At 36.7% G+C, this 22,806-nt stretch overlaps 1 protein-coding gene across 17 annotated transcripts in view; it reads left to right on the plus strand.

The window, feature by feature from the left end:
• Nucleotides 1-17,222: 17,222 nt before the first annotated feature.
• Nucleotides 17,223-22,806, plus strand: part of fbrsl1 (fibrosin-like 1) — a 330,862-nt gene continuing 325,278 nt past the window's right edge. For 12 of the 17 annotated variants that reach the window (XM_067405656.1, XM_067405651.1, XM_067405654.1 and 9 more), the window contains exon 1: nucleotides 17,224-18,398. In XM_067405656.1, coding sequence (XP_067261757.1) covers nucleotides 18,126-18,398 — 273 coding nt within the window. In that variant the 5' untranslated portion in view covers nucleotides 17,224-18,125. Of the gene's footprint in view, nucleotides 18,399-22,806 lie in introns of all 17 variants that reach the window. The other 5 variants (XM_067405643.1, XM_067405645.1, XM_067405647.1 and 2 more) reach the window with 2 other exon arrangements.

Genomic DNA, 22,806 nt, shown 5'->3' on the forward strand with positions numbered 1-22,806 from the left:
TAAACTAAGTGATCAAATAATTGTTTTATTGCAGTAGTGTAAAACTGCTGTTAAATGTTGTTTCATTTATTTATTTATTTTTGGTCATATTTCATTTAACAAACTTTAGATTTCACACTTAATAATCGAATTAACTTTTAAACATTTAACCTACTAAAAGGCTGCCCTAAGTTCACCAATTTGAAATATTTACTGAGATTATCAACAGTTTATGGATGTATGAAGAATGTTTTTACAATTTGACATTTGAGGGATAATGTTTTTATGACTCTGTGCATGTTTTTTATGAATGTTTATGCTGTGTGTATGTGTTTACTTTGCTATCCTTTGTTCCCGGAAGTGAGTTCAATCATACTTTAGGGACATTTAGGGACGTCCTTACTTGGAAAAGTGACTCATAATAAATTAAATAATTCAAACATGAGCGGTTATATGGTAGGTCAGCATTTACATAGCTAAATGTGTGTGTGTGTGTGTGTATACAGGTAGCAGGAGGTAGCATTGCAGAGAAGCATGTTACGTCCCGTTAAGCTATCAAACACTAATTTGTGTGTATGCACGAGGGTGTTCACACTCTCTCTATTGTAAATATTGGGGTTAATTCCCATGGTAAATGGTAGCTGCAAACCATCTGTACAATCGTTAATCACAGCCAGTAACTTTCCAAAGCACAGCCACTCTTCTTATTTAAATAGCACTACAGAGCAAGATCACACACACACACACACACACACACACACACACACACACACACACACACACACACACACACACACACACACACACACACACACACACACACACACACACACCCATAGTACTCACAAAGACAATTTACTGTTCTGGCAATCTCGGTCAGGCACTGAGCCAGCACTGCTGGGTGTTACAGCAACACACATTACTGCATGGATTTTTGCTATTCAATTAACTGCTTGTAAATAATGCTCGCCATTCATTTTCTGCAGCATTCCTCCCAAATCATTAGAATGCATAGCTAACACAGCTGTAGGATGCATATAGTGGTCAAAAATATACAGTATGTGAGACTGAAATTTAAAGTTTTTTTTTATTATTATTATTAAAATACAATAAATATTATTTGGAATATTATTACAATTTAAAATAATAACTGTTTGCTTTTTTAATATATTTTGTTCTATTTTATAGGTCTTTATATATTTTAATTTATTACTGTGATGGCAAAGTTGAATTTTCAGGATCAATACTCTAATATTGATATCTTTATTGTCACTTTTGATCAATTTAATGTATCCAATGTTTATACACACACACACACACACACACACACACACACACACACACACACACACACACACACACACACACACACACACACACACACACACACACACACTACTCTATACGATATATTATGTATATAGAGTATTTATAGTGTGTGTATGTGTGTGTGTGTGTGTGTGTGTGTGTGTGTGTGTACGATGTACGATGTATACACAGTCAACCCAAAATTTATTCAGACACCTTGAACATTTCATTCATTAATACAGTTTATTCACTACAGTTTAAAAACAATCGTAATAAAATATGACAAGATCTCAGAGTTAAACTGTAAGAAAAACGTTATTATGTCAGATAACACTTAAGCAAAACATGGTCAGGTCAAAGTGTCAATTTTTATCAATTTTACTGGTAGTCCACTGTATGAAGAAATTTTGGATATAATATGTCACAGTTTACTTTATTTTGCTATCCTCACTTACATAAATGAACTATAGTGTGCTGCACCCACTAGTGAAAATATATCAAACATGTCTGAATAATTTTTGGTTTGACTGTATGTATATATCCAACCATATACACTATGGTTCAAAAGTTTAAAAATAAATTCTTTTCATTTTTAATTCTGTTATAATTCAATAAAATGTATAGCTATCCGATCATAAAAAGGCTTGGTGTATATAATGTGAAAATAGTTTTCATGATCAAAATCATGTTTACTGAGGAATCCATGGAATGTCAGATGAAAAGACCACTTCCATCTAAAAATTTGTCTTTTTTTTTTTTTTGGACCCTCATATTATGTTTAATCAAAACTTTTAAATGCATTCAGTTTATCTTAGACAGCTTGTTTTCCACATTTCTTAGAATGGATCCTCTGCCCATTTTTCCCAGGATACTTTGAAGATCAAAGTTCATTTTAATCGCTGTGACATGACGTCACCTTAAACAAACAGAAAAAAAAATCCCAAAGCACTGAGTCTCAGGAGCAAAATCTAAACACGTATAAATCATTTTCTCATTGGAGCACAGAGGCCGATAGGAGCACGGCCTGCAGACAATACTGCAGGTTTACAGGGAATTCATTAAACTCTGGTTCAGTTTGTCCTATACTTGATGTGTTTATGCTGCATCAAAGTCTAACAAGTCAGCATTCTTTTAAAGCTCAAGTTGCTCTATAATTCATGAATCTGAGATTTTACACTGGTCTCACTCTGTGGCTTGCTTCCAGGAAGGGCAGGAGAGTTCAAATGCCTGCTGATAAACACTCAGCATACATAGCACACCATAACTCATAAAGACATGTGCATATCTGTGTGCATTCTCTAACCTGAGTGTTGGAGAGGGAAAGATGGACACTCATTGAAGGTGACTTTTTACACATGCCAGACAAAGCAGAATCTTTTGCCATATAATAACATGGCTGATCTGGCACATTTGGCCTTCACCTTTCAAGCACTGTTCCAGCACTGTTCCTACAGGGTGAAAGTATTTTGATAAATGGCTATTTGATGCATACTGCACAATAAATTATAAGTTTCAAACTGAGGGGCCGTTTACATGACACTGTTTTCAACTAAAAATGGAAAACTTTTTATTCACATGACAATGGCATTTTGGGGGCGTGAAAATGCAAACTTTTGAGAATGGGTTTCAAAGTGCAAGTTTTTGAAAACAATATGTCATTGTCTCTGTGTAAACTACAAAAACATGAACTAGTGAAAACGGTGATGTTGTGCGAGTGCATATTACGTTTTCAGTCAGCGTGATTTTTTCCCCAAACCAGTTCAGTGGAAATCCCGCCCTGAAGCCGATTCTAAACATTTCATTGGCCATGTCAATCACAATAGAGTACCTCAGGGATGACGTGTTTTTGTAGCCCAACCCGGAAGTTAGCGGCACACAGGTTCCCTCGATTGAAAGCCTATGCATTTTCCCCACAGACTTTTGGAAAATCGCAAAAAATAAGTTGTGTTTAACAAAGGGTTATGACACTTACACGTTTTGTCTATCAAGATAATCTTTACAAGTTAACATAACAGTTACACATTTTGAATCCTAAATAAAGTCGTCAGAACGTGACATCTAAAGTCCCCGCCAAAGGATACACAATAAAGGTTAAAAAAAAAAAAATCACAAGTGGGTTATAACTGGTGTGTTTTATGTGATAGATCAAAACGTGAAAATATTTAGAGGCTTCGTTAACCACAGACCTTATTTCAGGCGATTTAGCAAAAACCCATTCAAAAAACCCATTGACTTGGAACCGGAAGTCCTAAAATGCTAACTCGCTTCCGGGTTTTGCCTACGAAAACACGTCATCCCTGAGGTACTCTATAACAATTGCCTACACCCAACCCTGATCCCTAAACCTACCCGTTATGGTAACCATAGACAATATAATTGGTTGCAGGGCGAGGTTTTCCGCTGAACCGTTTGGGGAAAAAAAAAATAAAAATCAATAAGCGCGTAGTGTTTTTTTTACGAAGTGACATCGCCAACTACTGGCCTGGCGGCATAATACAGCGTTTTTTGTCACTTTTGGGGATCAGAACGAGGATTGTTTTGATAACATTGTCGTCTGTATGCAAAAAACGTAAAGGAAAAACTTTTCTGTTGTAAGTACATCGTTGTGTAAACATACCCTGATTGTCTGATTTTTATTTCCAGGAGTCTGTGCGTGCAGGTTTCAGTCTGCTGGTTCCCAGATCACTACACTGCTTCTGACAAAGAACTAGATATTGGATTTAATAGAGTTTGTGAGGTTCATGTTGTTGAATCTTAAAAAGATATTCAAGGGGAGTATTCTAGACAGTGATGTCCAAACCTGCTCCTGGAGAGCCACTGTCCTGCAGAGTTTAGCTCCAACCCTAATCACACCTGAACCAGCTACACTCTAAAAAATGCTGGGTTAAAAACAACCCAAGTTGGGTTGAAAATGGAAAATGGTTTTAACCCAGCGGTAGGGTTAAATGTTTGCCCAACCTGCTGGGTAGTTTTATTTAACTCAACTATTGCTTAAAAATTACTGTATTGCTTAATTAAAATTAACCCAAAGTATGTTGGAAATGAACATTTATTAATGTTCAATGAATAACTATTAAACAATAAACATTTATTAAATTGCTTATTAATACATTTATATTAATAAAGTATTAAATTTATATTAATAAAATATTAAAGCTTATTAATAAACATTCACCTTTTGTCTATTATTGTTGTCTCTAATTGCATCTGGTTTTTAATTTCCCAACTATTTTGGGTTCATTTTAAGCTAGCCATATAGCAATTTTTAAACAATAGTTGGTTTAAATAAAACTACCCAGCAGGTTGGGCAAACATTTAACCCAACCGCTGGGTTAAAACAACCCAATCGCTGGGTTTGTCCATTTTCAGATGTACTAAATCCTCCATGTTGTTACTGTCACGTGACCTACACTTCAGAATCTCGGCAGAAGTAGTAGGTGAACCGGAGACTTTTCACCTACTGTTTATCGAATACTATGTATTTTGACATACTACTCTTTTGGCTTACTTTTTTCACATACTATGTAGTAGGGAAGTATTCGATTTTGATCGCAGCATAGAAACTTCCAGGCAAGTGTGTTGGAGTTAAACTCTGCAGGATGTTGGCCTTCCAGGATCAGGACTGGACGCCCCTGATCTAGAATTTTATTTGAGACACTTTGCAGCACAGAAACAAAATATCCTTGAAAATAGATCTGTATTGCTGTAGTGTGTGTGTTTTTTTTGTTTTTTGTTTTTTTCCTCCAGAATATCTGATTTCAGATTTACACACCCCTCAAAGTGCTTAGTCACTTAACAGTCAAATGGCCTCTTCCTGTTAGGTATTGCTGACTAGATTAGGTTTTATGTGGGAATGTCCCAAATTAAATGTACTGCTTTAGACCTCAGTGTGTTTGAGTCAATCACACGCCACATTCACGTGTTGACGATGTGGCGTCAACACGTGACGTGAGACCATATTTTGGTTTTGGGTCGTTTATAGCAAAACCAGAATGAAAATAACAATCGCTTTAAAAACAGCTGACAAAAGGCAAAAATGAAGGCATCATTACATAAACTTAATGTCTAATGTTAAAATTAGTTTTTACGTTTATGCTCATTAGAAGTAGGACCTGCCAACATCTTGGGGTTGATTGATGTACCCCGAGTTCAGAAGTTTTGATGATTGTCCCACTTTGAGTGGCGTTCCAGACGTTATTTCCAAAAAGACGTAGGAGAAATCCTAATTCCTATCTGTCTGGAATACAGCATTAGTTCTGTTGTCAGTGCCTTGGGTCTCTGTCGACTAGGTGTGGATCACATGACTTCAGTTGTACTTGTTTTATAAGACATTTTTTTTATTTTTTTTATTTTAACTTTTAACAGTTTAAACTAATTTTGCTTTTATTGCATTTTGATGTTGACAGTTTACAAAAAAAATTGTTTATTGTTCATATTGTTTATTATTTGGTTTTATTTATTTATTTAAATGCCCCAGAGTTCACATTCGTTAATATAAACTCTCCGTAGTGACCACATATGCAAAAGTGAAAGTGAAGTAAACCTGGGACATTTTGTGTTTACAAAGCACACTATAAGCAAAGATCTACGATGGTCTGGAACCAAAATTCTTGCAAACTGCCCTAAAACAAATCAAGTATGATCCAAACGCTGACCGAAATGGCTGCATGATTGTTTTTTGCACTATTTATGATAAAGCAAGCAGAATAAATATATTAACATTCAAGCTGCATCAGACTTTCTGCATGCTATATTGTCACACATTCATCCACAGACTAGTCAACTAGTCAAAATGTGTCACGGAAGCCCTACTTCCTGTTTAATTTCAGGCAGTTCATGCTCAGAAGAAGCTGCAATGTGGACTACACATTATGACAGTCGGCTACGTTAGGTGATAAATATCCATCTCCAATTAAAGTCATGTGTAAACACCAAAACAAGCTTTGAAATTCAGTGCATATGTACAGTATAACAAGGGTTTCAAAGTGCATGTGTCTCAGTCACTGAAGTGGAATGAGTCAGACACTTGACCTGTGACCTGCAGCTTGTGAGGTGTCATATATCATTTCCTGTAGCATGTTTCAGTTCAAAACCCTGCACAATCTCTTACGGCAACATGACTTCTCTTTCACGCCACTCTTATTTTACCAACACAGGTCTACAAAGATGGTGAGAAAGTCCCAGAGAGGAGAACAGAGCGCAGTGGTGCCAGAGCAGTTTCCATGACTCCCCTGCAGAAAGCCAGCGATGCTGAGTTGCAGTGAACATGACAGTGTGGTGGGTTTGGTCTGTTATTATTGTAACTTCCTGTGGCTAACCACTGTGCTGCGGGTGTGCACACACTGACACACAAACGATCAGACACCTGAGATGTTCTCGGGAGTCCTGATGACTGATAAAACCAAACCCATCAGGGCATTTCCATTTGAAAGTGTCCATGGGAGTGTATGTCTAAGCAGGAAAAGGGCTACCTTATATTTACCACCCTTATTACCTTAGCAACAAGCAACCAATGCTATAATATTAATATCAACTTACTAGGTGTTCAAATTAAATCTCACCCAGTTTAATGCATTTTTAATATAATAATAATAATAATAGCAAGTTTAATTTACAGTATATAGTGCCTTTCAATAGCATTACAGTTGAGATACAACAAAGAAAACAGATTTTACAAGAACAACATTCACAATAATATAATGACAAGAATATTTTATGTAGCCTTTATTAGCTGTTGTTTCCCTGTTATTTATTATGAAAATTCTGTTAGAATTAAATACACAGTCTGTAAACAATGCAAGTTTAATTAACCTTTGCTTCTTTTTTATATTAAATGTATATATGTGTCTGACTTGAATTTTCACTTGTTTAGAGATCTTTTATTAATTACAGAAGTATTTTGGCTAAATTTAAGTCTCTCTCTTCATCTGCTGATGATGCACTAAGTGATACTGAAAGCTTATTGGTTTAAAAGATTACCTCTCAAAATGATTGGATGCTTATGCAGAACAAGATAGGTTTACTAATGAGAGAAGTCCTTATTCCTGAGGGTTATAGCAGATTAATAAGATTAATAACTTATTAAAATAAGTTAATTTTTTTCACTTTCCTGTGGAGGCCCATTTCAGCCACACAAGAATAAAAAAATCACTCTTTGTTAAATCATTTATTATGACATCTCATAAGTTTGACTTTTTATGTCATATAGCTGAGGTAAAAAAAAGGGATACTTAGTCAAAAATTATCAGATAAAAAGTAATTATGACAAAATGTTGACAATCATGACTGTTTCAGTGTTGTTTTTTTATCTAATAATTATGACCTAATATCTCATATCTCAAAATTTCATCTTTTTCTGTAAATCTCATAATATCTCATAATTTTGGCCTTTTTTGTCATAATTATGAGCTTGTCATAATTTGTAATATGATTTTTTTTTTTTTTTTTTTTTGCAGAAATTGGCTTCCATACTGTCTTGTACCTCAAAATGTTTATTACACACAGGCTGCCAATGGCTTTACATACTGCTGGATTTCATGTTTCATGTTTCATATTTCATATCATTACTTTATATACTGTATTTTCATTCAGGTCTTTTTGAGGAAACATTGGGCCCAGCGGCCCAGGGTTTATGACTCTGGTAATGAACCTGCTCTCTTTACACAAGACGGGAAATGAGCAATTGAGTTATTGTCTTTCCCTCCTCTCTAGTGAGACTTCACATAAACAAAAGCATGAGGAATAATTTGATCATTAATAAGCTTTGGGAAAATCAACACCTGCTTTATCAGTTATACAGCATGCTGACACACACTGCTTCTCTCTCTCTCTCTCTCTCTCTCAGCAGATCAATGGTAGCTTCACCCTCTCCCTGACTGATTCATAATTGATGAGAGCCTTTAGCACTGTATGGGGGGGATTGATCGAGGAGAGCGGGTCTCGCTAACAGCTCAGTAATCCTCACAAATGTGGCGGGAGCCGGTCAGCTGTGGAGGAAGTTTGGCTTGCAGTGTGTCCAGTTCGTAAAAGCGAGATTTCCATGGGTCATTAGTCACCGGTTGTTTTGCGTGTAGGTAATTCACACAGGCAAGGAATCAATTAGCAAGGACACTGCTTCTCTTAATTAAACCAATACATTGTGTGCAGGGATCAATGGAGCCACTCTCCAGATGCAATTGTTTCATATATGTTTGGTTTCTGTTGGACTATTATTACCTGTTTTTCTTTCTTTCTTTTTTTGTGGGGAAACAATTATTTGCTGGTGCTCTCTGGAGGTGTTCAATATAAACTATGTTAAAGGGTTAGTTCACCCAAAAATGAAAATTCTGTCATTTATTACTTACCCTCATGCCGTTTCACACCCGTAAGACCTTCTTTAATCTTCGGAACACAAAAAAATATATTTTAGTTGAAATCTGATGGCTCAGTGAGGCCTCCATAGGGAGCAATGACACTTCCTCTCTCAAGATCCATAAAAACATATTTAAATAAGCTCATGTGAGTGCAGTGGTTCAATATTAATATTTTAAAGCGACGAGAATATTTTTGGTGCGCCAATAAATAAATAAATAAATAAATACATACATACATACATACATACATACATAAATAAATAAATAAATAAATAACGACGTATGTAGTGATGGCCGATTTCAAAGCACAAATGAATCGAATCATGATTCAGATCGCGTGTCAAACTGCCAAACTGCTGAAATCACGTGACTTTGGCGCTCCGAACAGCAGATTCGACACACTGATTCATTTGTGCTCCGAGTCTTCCTGAAGCAGTGTTTTGAAATCGGCCATCACTAAATAAGTCGTTATTTTGTTTTTTGGCGCACCAAAAATATTCTCGTCACTTTATAATATTAATATTGAACCACTGTACTCGCATGAACTGATTTAAATATGTTTTTAGTACCTTATGGATCTTGAGAGAGGAAATGTCATTGCTCCCTATGAAGGCCTCACGGAGCCATCGGATTTCAAAAAAATATCTTAATTTGAGTTCCGAAGTTTAAAGAAGGTCTTAAGGGTGTGGAACGGCATGAGGGTAAGTAATAAATGACAGAATTTTCATTTTTGTTTAACAAGGCTACATGAACATTAGCTTTGCTAGCTAAATATATTACGATTAATAATACAACAGTAGCCTATGTCAGCTATATTATCATTTAGGCATTTTTCATTATAAACATATATGTATATATAATACTGTACAGACGTCATTGTTCAGTTGAATACAGTCAGTCACAGACGATAACCACACTCCAATCCAGAAGGGGGCGCGCGCTGCAATGCATTGTAAGCCAAACCACTTTTAACCAACATTAACCACCAACAATCGCAATAAGCTATGTGTTTTGTTACTTTCGATAAGAAACAAAGTGTCATCTTTCAAATTCTGTCGATTTTATCACGAAATTCAAACAATAAATGCCGTTTTTACGCTTTTTGATGTGGCGTAACAGAAGCTGTATAGGCGGCTCAGTTCAAGTGAACGCGATCATCTCTTTCTCTTCATTACTTGTTACAGAAAAAAACATGAATAAACATCTGAAGGTATGTTGAAAAATACAGTACAACTTGCTGAAACTTATCATGTCTTGTGTAATCGCTCAATCTGTTTCAACTGCGGAAAGACGTCAATAAAACAGCTTGTAAACAATATTGCCATTCAGTGTCCACAGCATGTTAATTTGTGTAACTTTCACTATGCTCTAACATTATATTTGCATATATATTAATTATGTTTTACTTATCCTCTTAGTGGTGTGTTAATTATTTAATATATGTTTAAATCATGCAAACAAGTTATGACAGCCACTGTGTAAATGATTATATTTCCACAATGAATTGTACATAATTTTATAATTAGATATAGAAGTTAATGCAAAAACTACCATATGATGAATTTACACGTTAACATATTTCTTCTTATTATTATTATTTGATTGTTGATGATTATGTCTAAAAATGAAACTCAATTTAAATAGTTTAGACTCCCTCTGTTGTTAATTGTAACCTTTAATATTATAGTTAATATGAACATTTTAATTATAATTGAATAAATTTAAAGACCGAGACAAAGTGTGTTCAGTAAACCAATTTTTAAAAAAAGACAAAAAATCTCAGCCTGCTGTACCAAACCTGTACTGAACCGTGACTTCAAAACCAACGTACTAAACTGTAAACTTTTGTGTACCATTATATAATATAATATATATATATATGTATATATAGATAGATAGATAGATAGAATAGAGATAATATATAGAGATACAGTAATAAATATAATATATATATATATATATATATATATATATATATATATATATATATATACAGTTTATATAGTATAAAAATCATTATGTCTATGGAAAGTCCCCATAAAACATGGAAACCCCAAACTGTCTTTAAAAAGGTTTAAAACAGCCTAAACTGGATGTCTGGTTTAAGCTAGTTTCCTAGCTTGCTTGGCCAAACAGGTATTTAGCTATACCAGACCATCTGAAATATGCCAAAATCCATGTAATACCTGTCAACAGACCAGCTCCGATCTTCTAACACGTGTAAGCTGGCTTAGAACTGTTTTTCAGCAGAATGGTCATCCTATTTTAGTGAAATGTTCACTGAAAATTTGATTTCAGCTGGGAAGTGAAAGGACATTTTTAAATTCCTAGTATTCATAATGAAAACAGAAAAAAACACTCACTCACCTTGAGAAAGCAGCGTGGGTTTAGTATCTTGAGATAGACGGAGGAGGGTAAAGGAATTATGAATTACACAAATGGTGAAAAGCAAGACTTTCTGCGAGAGACCCAGCAAGTGACACAAATATCAAAGCAAATGCTGGGCTGAATGCAGGAAGGCTGCCATGATGTGCATTTGATACCAGATAACAGAAACATGTTTTTAACTAAAGAGGCCTTGGAGTGTCTGCACAAGAGAGAGCGAGAAAGGAAAAAGAGAGAGAAAGAAAGCAAGACAGAGACACAGAATGCCAGACTGAGGAACCCCACTGGGAGGACAGTCAGAGGCCATTCTCATCTCTGTTCTGTGAAAGCACTGCAATGTTCACACACCTCTGTCACATCCCCTCTTTATTACAGCAGAATTGCTGCTGTGCACAGGATAGAAGAGAACCCGAACTGAAGTACAGAGGGCCAGAATTCCTCTGTGTGATTGTAAGGTTTCTCTGAAGTTAGGTTGTAGCCGAGTCTTTTGTCTTCTCTATATTGAGATGTGAACTTTAATTGAGTGCTCATACTTAGGTGCTACGAATTAGCATAGTGACAGTCTATTAGACAGATTTTGTCATTTTGAAATCATCAGCATTGGTTGATAGCAGCATTCCTTCAGTTAAGTCGAGTAAAGTTAATTAAGCAAATTAAATATTGTTATATACAGTAATAACATGTTGTAATGCTGTAAAATATTGCACTTTACACTATGGCTCTATTGAATGCTCGAATCGAATTGGTTGACCAACATTCTAAGGTGTGCAATTATTTTCAGGGAAATGCACGGCTAAAGTAGTTCTAGCAGGTCTTGACCGCATTGCACTTTGCCAAATGTTTTCAGTTATCTCAATAGGTCCTTACAACCTACAACCACTAAAGAAACAAAACCCACAACGACACACGGCCAAGCAAATAAATATAGGAAACAAAAGGATGAAAACGACAAATTATTGTCATGGTTTTTGTCACAAAATACGTTTTATTGTGTCCTGAAAGCACACATTCCCTTTGAAACGTTTGGTCACGCTGCTCTTATGAATGAATCAGTAAAATAGTTTAGCAACTTAAAAGATGCATGACCCGCCAGCGAGGTAATAACTATGCAGTTCTTGAGATAAACTTATAGTTTCGCTATTAGTAGAGACACTGCTGCCGACAGATCAAGTAGGCTAATTCACAGATGCTGCTTATTCTCTCTCTCTCTCTCTCTCTCAAGTACGTTAATAACTTTATCAACGGTATTATTCTGCTATCAAGGCTCAAGCCTTCCTTACTAGTGCTGAAATTAAGTTTTGGAATTAGCAACTTTAGGCTTGGGATGAGATGCGTAAGAAATTAGTCCCACACACAAGAGTGTTTTAAGGACAAAAACCTGACAAATGTCATAAATGCAACATCGGAACAGTGTCTTGAGGTGTGGTGACCGTAGTATAAGAGGAATAATTGACTCCGGGCCGTTGAATTCTTAGAAAATAATGCACACCCTAGGTGGTAATGCGGTGCATTGTGGCCACATTACCACTTCGGGTGTGCATTATTTTCTAAGAATTCAATGGCCTGTCTCTAATTATTCCTTACTTGAAATAGCTGTTCTGTATTTGAATATGTTTAAAAATGTAGTTTATTCATTGATGTCAAAGCTGAATTTTCAGCATCATTACTCCAGTGTTTTCAGTGTCACATGATCATTCAGAAATCATTCTAATATGCTGATTTGGTGCTCAAGAAACATTTCTTATTAAAAGTTCAAAAGTACAACATTTATTTAAAATAGAAATCTTTTGTAATACTAAATATGAGGATGCAATTGAATGTGTCTAAATCCTCGATTAGGACGTGTGGGAATTGACTTCATACATCTAAAAATATATGAAGCTTTTTTGATATATTGTTGACATTTTTGAGTGGATATATTTTTAGAGTCCATATATTTTTAGATGTATGAAGCCAGTTCTCACATGTGTCTTAGCAGAGGAACCATGGGTGTTGTTCATGTCATGCTTTCACACATACACGCTCTTTTTCATGCTAATTGCATTTATTTTACCAGAAATGACAGGTGGAGAGAGGGGAGAACAAGACTGGGATATGTTCTAGGCCAGATTCAAAATGGGTTCCCTATAAGAACAGCAAATGGTAGGACCAAAGCACCACCATCTACACCAGTGCTCTGACATACAAGCTTTCTATACGTTTAACAGTATTATTCAGCTTAGAAGTCATGCATGAACAGAATCCAGTGTCAAAATGCCAGCAAATTATCTCCAGCAATTTGCTGGCTTAAGAAGTTCCTTTCTGAAGTGAATGTAGTTTGGGGTGCTCTTATATTATATGTCAGCTGTCACTAGCATCAATCACAAAATTCTAATATAGTTGACGCTATTGCATCACACCATTTAGTTGCTATTCTGTGACATTAGAGTTAGACATTAGACCCTTTTTTTTTTTTAATTTTAACTGCATTTGGTGCAGATGTATGCATATTTTCAGTACCAAAACACACCGGTTCTAAGAGTTTTATTCTGAGGAGCTTAATCAGATTCAGTCAGTCATGCAGCTAACCTGTTCTCTATTTCTAGTCCCACTGATATTTATATTTTGATAAGACAAGCCCTTCCAGAGATCTCTTCACTGAGCTGATTTTTCCATTTACCTAAATTTACATAGCCACAGTAATATTTGGAAACAACATACTTTTGCTCACACATGCACATGGTAAGTGTTTGAAAATGTCATGAAATTTATAAAATGCCAGATATAATTTATTTACCCAATCTAGTTAGGAGAGCCACATGTGTTTAGTTGCAGTCTCATTGGCTTTGCTCTGAATTTCTGTCTTTTTCTCTCTTCACACTCTCACTCAGTGCACACAGTGTCTTTGTATCACCTCAAGTGTGTTTGTATGTGGTTTTGTCTCTTTGCTTGAACTGTGAAATGTGTGAGAAAATGTTGCTACTGTCAGTTCCACTGTTTTCATAAGAAGCAATTACAGGGGCCATCCAGGGAGAAAGGATGGGCATCATGTTTTGACATTCTCCTTAGAGATCATCACGGATGAAATGCTCCCAGCGTTTAGTCATCACATTTGCACCGACTCCGATTTCAGGCTCTGACTTGCCAGATTGTTATCAAGGAAAATACAAATGGTTATCAGAGAAAGCACCGCACAGTCTGTTAAGAGGATAAGCATCAGTATGTTCCACAGAATCAATCAAAAGCCAAGGTATGTTGAATTTGTCCACACTTCTCGCAGGGATCTACTGTATATTCTCAGCCAAAGCCTTATTGATTTGTGCAGATATCTTTAAAGAAAAGCTGAACTGACATAACACAGTCTGTCGGGATGTTAGTTTAGCTTGAAGGTGCGGGGAGGCGAAAAATCAATAGAACTCATTTCTGAATTTCTTCAAAAATGTTGAGCTAAGCCTTTGACTGATCCTGACTATGTGACTTTGAGAAAAGATTAGTCAAAATGCATTGCGGTTTGTGAGTAAAGGTATTATTAAAGGTAAGAAAGAAAGAAAAGAGAAAGAAAGAAACCTGCATTCACATTTTATTTGGCATTTACTTTGACATTTACTGTATACCGTTTCACATTTCATTTCAGTGAATGACTAATCTAATTTAGGGTCATGCATTCAGTTAAATTCAACTCCTTTTCAATTTCAAACCTCTTCCAATAATTTCCACTGTCTTTCTTTAAATAGAGGCAATCTCACATTCAGTTTATATTTCCTCAGTGATAATGATATATAGCTTATACTCCCACTACTGTCTCCTTACCCTGCTGACACTCCATTTCCAATTCACCCATACAGTCCAGCAGAGTTTGACCTTTTGCTAATGTAACCAAGACACAGTTTGAACTTAGTTGATTACATGATTGGAGGGATTACTTGACTTGGCTGGATGGATGAATGGAAAGAAAGTAAGTAAATGATGGATGGATGAAGAAAAAAAGAAGGGTGGATGGATGGATCCATTCTTTATTTCCAGTTTTCAATCTTACTATCTGGGGATGGATATAAATTGAAAGAAAGAAAGAAAAAGAAAGAAAGAAAGAAAGAAAGAAAGAAAGAGAAAGAAAGAAAGAAAGAAAGAAAGAAAGAAAGAAAGAAAGAAAGAAAGAAAGAAAGAAAGAAAGAAAGAAAGACTGGTGGGATTACTTGACTTGGCTTGGATGGAAGGATGGATCTGTTTTTATTTCAATATTGCATTCTTTCTGGATGAATTGATTGATAGAAAAAAAGAAAGAAAGAAAGATAAAGAAAGAAAGAGAGAAAGACAGAAATGGATGGATTGGATGGATGGAGAAAAAAAGAAGTGTGGATGGATGAATGCAGGGATGGATGGATCTGTTCTTTATTTCAATATTTCATTCTTTCTGGATGAATTGATGGATGGATTGATAGAAAGGTAGATAATAAGAAAAAGAAAGAAAGAAAGAAAGAAAGAAAGTGATGGATGGACAGATGGATGGATGGATGGATGGTTGGATTGTTGGATGGATGGATCTGTTCTTTATTTCCAGTTTTCAATCTTTCTGTCTATGGATGGATAAAAAAAGAAAGAAGAAAGAAAGAAAGAGAAAGAAAGAAAGAAAGAAAGAAAGAAAGAAAGAAAGAAAGAAAGAAAGAAAGAAAGAAAGAAAGAAAAAGATGGATGGATGGATCCATTATTTTCATATATCATTCTTTCTGTCTATGGATGCATGAATAGATAGATAGATAGATAGATAGATAGATAGATAGATAGATAGATAGATAGATAGATAGATAGATAGATAGATAGATAGACAGACAGATAGACAGAATGAACAAGCCCATTGTGATGTAGTACTGATAGCACTGCACATTATTGCAAGAGAGGGGTGTAAAATAAATCATTTATAAGTCTGGATGACTTGGATGATCTTGAGACTGTGTGTGTGTGTGTGTGTGTGTGTGTGTGTGTGTGTGTGTGTGTGTGTGTGTGTGTTCTCTAGAGGACAGATGCTCACTTGCTGCCTTAAGGCAACCTCATGGTGTCTAAGAGCCTATAACTGCAGACAGAACGTTGAATGATTATATGGAAAAGTGAGCTAAGACCCAGACTGCAGAGGTGAAATAAAAACACACTCTGACCTGTTGCCACAGTTTATGTTTCTGGGGCTACATGACATCATGTTCACTTAAATGCAGGTTTACAAGAAGTGCTTGAGAATGAACGATCAGCACAAAATGTGATGACAGTAAATGGCAAAGAATTGTACTGACAAGTGCCTGCTTTATTTCAAGTGCACTTATTCTGTGACAACATTTGTGCTGTTTACATACATTTTATATTAGTATTTACATTTCAGTAATATGCATGATTAATATATAATTCATTGCTTTGCCTGCAATTTGCCCCTGTTTTGTTATGTATTTGCACTTTTATTTCATTCATATACAACAGTTGAGCCGAAAACAATGGCATTCCCCTGAATAAATCATGATGTGTGATTGTGGGCACTTTAGTGAGTCCAAAGACCACCGTTAGCTCCTGCTGTTCTAGTAATGCTTTCCCCAAGGACTGTGTGAGTGTGTGGCTTGAAGTGTCTCATGAGTTTCCTCCCTTGAGCTTTGTGTCCACAAATCTAAAATGGGCATGTCAATGTGATGAATGAGTTGTGTACAGACTCACAGTTAATCAGAACTTACCAGTTTTAAAATAGTTTAATTACATATTGTGCAAAGTTTCACTTTGTTGTGCAAACACTAAAGCAAATGTGATACTGAACATGGATAGATAGATAGATAGATAGATAGATAGATAGATAGATAGATAGATAGATAGATAGATAGATAGATAGATAGATAGATAGATAGATAGATAGATAGATAGATAGATGAGGTGACAATTTTATTTTCTAATTTCCTTTCAATGCCTCGTGCAACTAGGTTGAAGGTTATCAGACTGCAACAGTGGACAGACCATTTGAGGCAGATGATGCACAAGCTCTCTGTGTGCTCTAAAGGGGGAGAGGGTTTGGGCTACTGAGATCTGTGTGGGCTTTTGAAGCTGCCTGCCCTGCACTGATGCGCATTTGGCCGCTGACAGCTCGCTAACTGCGCGTCTCTCCACCCGCTGACAGGCGGACGTCACAGACGACAAACACCCTGCAAATGACATGCCACGAAAAAATAAGTTCATCGGAGTAATATAATAAACCAGCTCACTTCCTCTGGCAATCGCAGAAGTGGCGGAAGTACGTCAGTTTGCTAGACTCCGAGCATTTACACTTCGCAGTGCGATTTCTGACGAGCAAGAACAGAGAGAAGAGGAGATGTGAATCATCCACTGTCTCTTTAAAGCCACTTAGCGAAGCTTCACGTATTCCGACAAACACGCCGACGTCTTTCCCTTCAGCCGCAGCGCGCGGGCAGCGTTCAGGAATGGACGCGTTCAACTTACTCTCTGCTGGATAACGAACTCTTTTCCTGGTTGGATATGATTTGTTTTTGCTGGATTGTGTGCTGAAGAAGGATCTTTGGGGGATATAAGAGCGTTTTCAGCTTGACGCGGACCGCGCTGTCTCGGATGGTTTCGTGGCGTCTCTTCACGCTGAAACTTGGCGATACAATAAGTTCCTATTTTTAAATTGTTTAACAAACACGCGGATGCCTATTTATTTTGTTTCTGGCACAGTGGGTCATGAATCGGGTGAGAATTAAAGCAGGGCCAGCGTCATGAATCCAGCGCGCGGTCTGCAGTACATACAACACTGATGTTGTTGTATGCCGTTGCAACAAAGTTGCCGTGCGCGTGGAATTCACGCTACTGTAATTAAACAGCCATTTTGCACCTGTTTAAATGAAGCAAGGCGTTTCGATACTGTGACGCTGTGGTTTGGATTATATACACGCCTCAACCTGCATGGATCACATTTGTTTGTTTATCACATTACGGAGCTTAACATCCAAGGTCATACTGTGAATTGTTTACAGGCTTCAGTATTATATGGGTGTGTTTTATTGATTTTGTGGAATCGACTGGCTTTTACGTGATCGAGTGTCATTTTTTCTTTTTTGTTTTTACGGGGGGGCGGGGGGAGGACATCGCACCGTTTTTAAAATGGAAGGGAAAGTGAAGCAGAGTCGCAGATCCCGTTCGCAGCGTGAGAGGGGACGGAAACGGGAGGCACGCGTCGGGGAAGCCCGCAATCGAAGCCCCTCGTCTGGTTCCGAACGGGAGCGAAGTCCCGGTAAAAACGCTCCGCCACGCTCGACATCCTCGAGCAGAACCCCGCGACCCCCCCGGAGGAAGAGACGAGAGTCTAGTTCTCAGGAGGAGGATATTATTGATGGATTTGCTATAACCAGTTTCGTCAGTTTGGACCGTCTCGAGGTAAGAACCAGTTTAAATATTCTGAACACGTCCGACCGCCTATGGCCGCGGCGACGGTTCAAGTTTTTATTGTTCTTTATACGATTGTGAACGGCGGTGATGACATAACCGCTTCTGAGGGTGCTAAACAGGTGTTTGGTGTTGTCGCATTCCAGAAGTTCCGTTTGCCAGTGAGCGTTTATGATGACAGAACACAGTGATGGCACCCATGTGACGTAATGGAGGTCACGGCTTTTGGTGATTCGCGCTGTCACTCTTGGAGAACTGTGTCAGTGTTTGACAGGTCACTTCGAGGAAAACGGTGAATCATTCAGAAGCTTCAGCTTGAATAACAAGAGAAACAATATCGGCTTGAGTTTGTCATCTGTTAAAGTAGGCTGCTGAAATGATTCATGACATATCGGGAAGTTGTGGTTTTTATGGTTTTGGGGGCTTTTTATGTAGCCCATAGTGGAGAGCTGTAAATGTCAGTGACACTAATCTGTTGACATGCAGTCCTATCATGACTGTACTGTTGGTATGACAAATACTGTTGTCCCAGATGATAAGATTTTGTTATTATTGCAAGTTATTAAAGTTATTGGTAACACTTTAGTTAAAGATCCAATTCTCACTATTAACTAGTTGCTTATTAGCATGCATACTGATTGTTTATCAGTACTTATAAAGCACATATTAATGCCTTATTCTGCATTACCATATTCTGCATTCCTTAATCCTGCCCAATACCTAAACTTAACAACTACCTTACTAACTAATAATAAGCAGTAATTAGGAGTTTGGGGCAGAAGTCATAGTTTAATAGTTAGTTAATAGTGAGAATTGGACCCTTTTATTTGCATCTTGTTCATCAAGATGTTTTTACTCTTTTGACCTATGCACATTTTTCCATAAAAGATCAAAATATGTGATATAATAACTTAATGACCTTGACACAGTTATGAGAGACTAAAAAGAGTCCATTTCTGTTTTTTCCCATCCTTCCTCCTTGTTGGTTGCCATACTCACTTTGATCTGGTTATCGAAAGTGTTCAAATAGCCTATTAACAATATTTAAACACAAAATAGCTACAGTGATTATTCAGTTATGCCAGCAGTCTTTTTTTTTTTTCTTTTTTTTTTTTTTTTTTGCAATGTTCAAATTGTAAACAAGTTCATCATATGTGTATTCTACTTATTATTGTATTAATTCTATTTTAATAGATTTTTTTGAAAGCCTAGATCCTGACCACATCATTGACCCATATGTAGGTTAAAAACCAGCTGTGTCTTTATGTCTCATACACCGAATGTTGGCTGTCTTTATTTAGTGGGTTCCAGACAGGATCATTGATTCATCAAGTGGTGTGTTTGTACTTGTTGTACTGATAGAGAAGCTAATAAGGGCAAGTGAATTAGCAATAGCTATACATGGGTGTTGTGCAAACAGCCTTGACTGAGAGTTGTATAGCTGAAGTGGTGGTTTATTGGCTAGCAAGTGTGAGTACATTCATAACAAATGACATTGGCCTAACATGACCAGTGAACTGTAAAACAAGGCTCAGTCACATAAACAAACTGAGATATGCTTCTACATTGACTGTGAAAACAGTTGTCATAGTACCTCTGGAGATCAAGTGATTTATTGAACGTGTTATGATTTGTTCATTTAAACATTAACATAATTGAGTGGTAATTTGTCTGCTTTGCAGAGGTGTTCAGGCATTTGACCCTGATAAATAGGCATTCCCTACCATGGTTACTATGGGCATGCTTACAGTTTCATAAACATGTTAATTTTTGACAGCAAACTGTGACGATCTAAGCCCCAGAGTCTACAGTTTGGTTAATATGTATTGTTTGTAGTATGATGAACAGCACATCACTTTGTGTAAATATTAAGATGTTAGTTGGCATGATCCTTTTGAGAATCCACCCACATGCAGTGTAATTCAGGCCACTGCAGATAAACGTATCTTTCTTTGAACTTTTCCTCATGTTTTGCATGTCTGATGAACAGTTAAGTGGCTAGAGCTCTCCATCTGGCAAAGGAAAAGAAATCCACCAGATGCATTTGTTTACTACTTAATGATTTGCTTCTGAATCTGCTTACCTGTGTGTGTGTGTGTGTGTGTGTGTATGAATTTTCAGAGAAGATCATCTGTGGGATATGAAGCTTTGAGATGCGTTTTAGCGAAAATTACATAATGCCTCCCATCTCTTTAAGTCCTTCTGTGTAATGAAGTACTTAATTGATAAGAATGCTGCAGTTATTTACCCCTCATGAGAACGAAGAGGCTTATGTGAGTGTGTGGTTGTGCTGGATACAGGATGTAAATCCTCTTTTCGCATCCAGTTGATCCTTATGGTTGTATATTTCTCTGGGTTTAATGTTGCAAGTTGGAATTTTAATTGCATAATTTTATGTCATGTGAACCTGAAGCATTTCCGCATTTGTGATCAGATCTATGCTTGTTCCCATTCATTGGAACTATTTGTTTTACCCACTGGTTTGACTTCACTATAGGATGAAAAGATAAAAAACAAAAATGATTAATAGTTAAAACAAAGGCGAGGCTGATGATATCATATTGGAAAGTGTGTCATCTCTCCATGGTGTTTTTAGTTGTTCTTTAAGGGAAAGAGAATGATGATGAAGAACTTTTGTTCATATGTTGAGACAGATTGCATATTAGCTGTTTTAAAGGATCCTGTAAGCTATTGATAACTGTTCTAAATATATTAAAGGTGCCCTAGAATCAAAAATTGAATTTATTTTGGTATAGTTGAATAACAAGAGTTCAGTACATGGAAATGACATACAGTGAGTCTCAAACACCATTGTTTCCTCCTCCTTGTGTAAATCTCATTTGTTTAAAAGACCTCAGAAGAACAGGCGAATCTCAACATAACACGGACCGTTACGTAACAGTCAGGCTCATTAATATGTATGACCCCAATATTTGCATATGCCAGCTCATGTTCAAGGCATTACACTAGGGCAGCCAGTATTAACGTCTGGATCTGTGCACAGCTGAATCATCAGACTAGGTAAGCAAGTAAGAACAATAGCGAAAAATGACAGATGGAGCAGTAATAACTGACATGATCCATGATATAATGATATAAAATTAGTGATATTTGTAAATTGTCTTTCTTAATGTTTCGTTAGCATGTAGCTAATGTACTGTTAAATGTGGTTAAAGTTACCATCGTTTCTTACAAGAGACAAGAGCCATTGCTATTTTCATTTTTAAACACTTGCAGTCTGTATAATGCATAAACACAACTTCATTCTTTATAAATCTCTCCAACAGTGTATAATGTTAGCTTTAGCCCGTTAGCCACGGAGCACTATCAAACTCATTCAGAATCAAATGTAAACATCCAAATAAATACTATACTTACATGATCCGATAGGCTGCATGCAGTATGCATGACAAACATCTTGTAAAGATCCATTTGAGGGTTATATTAGCTGTGTGAACTTTGTTTATGCACTGTATTATAGTCGAGAGCTTGGGGGGCAAGGAGCGCGCAATATTTAAAGGGGCCGCAGCCTGAATCGGTGCATAATTAATGATGCCCCAAAATAGGCAGTTAAAATTTTTTTAAAAAATCTATGGGGTATTTTGAGCTGAAACTTCACAGACACATAAAGGGAACACCTTAGACTTACATTACATCTTGTAAAAACTGGTTCTAGGGCACCTTTAAGCCACAGACAGGAGGGTGGGAAGATGTAGTGGGGTGTTGGACAGTGATTTTTGAGTGATTATCATGTTTGTCACTTTGAGAGAGTGAGTGTGGGAGAAGAAGAGGTGGAGAAAAATGCATGCTGATAAAATCTGTGACCTAAGATGCTGTTTAAAATATTTAACTGAGGTCATGTAGTGTATCATTAGTATTTGTTTGACTTCCACGTTAATCAACACAATGTTCTGTGAAAGACTGTAAGCAGTAAGCAATAAACATTTTCAAGGCCGAGTTTGATTCACCTTATTTTCCACTTGTACTATTTTCCAGCAATTTAGTATTTTTTTTCTTTTTCTTTTCTTCATGAAGCACCCGCTGGCTGAGAAAGCTGTTCAGGGAAGATAGAAACGACAGACTAGCATTAGTGCTCCTCTGAAAATTGCAATAAAAATAATGGGGTAGAAATTGAGAAGAGTCATAAGTGGCTCATTAAGCAATAGAGTGTTTTCTTTTTAAACAGGCAGACCTTCTAGTCCAAGTTTCTCATTCAGTGAAAACTATTACTGTTAAACACTTGCGCACTGAATTTTTTAGGATAGATTTTTCGCTATGATTTATGAGCATACGAGTGAATTTTTTTTCCCTTTTCTTTTTTTTTTTGACTCATGTAGTTCCCTTTGACACCATGGAAGTGTTTGCTATAAACTTGTTTCTGACTTGTTGGAGCCTGTTC

This window comes from Chanodichthys erythropterus, chromosome 13, assembly GCF_024489055.1.
Source record: "Chanodichthys erythropterus isolate Z2021 chromosome 13, ASM2448905v1, whole genome shotgun sequence".
Lineage (NCBI taxonomy): Eukaryota > Metazoa > Chordata > Actinopteri > Cypriniformes > Xenocyprididae > Chanodichthys > Chanodichthys erythropterus.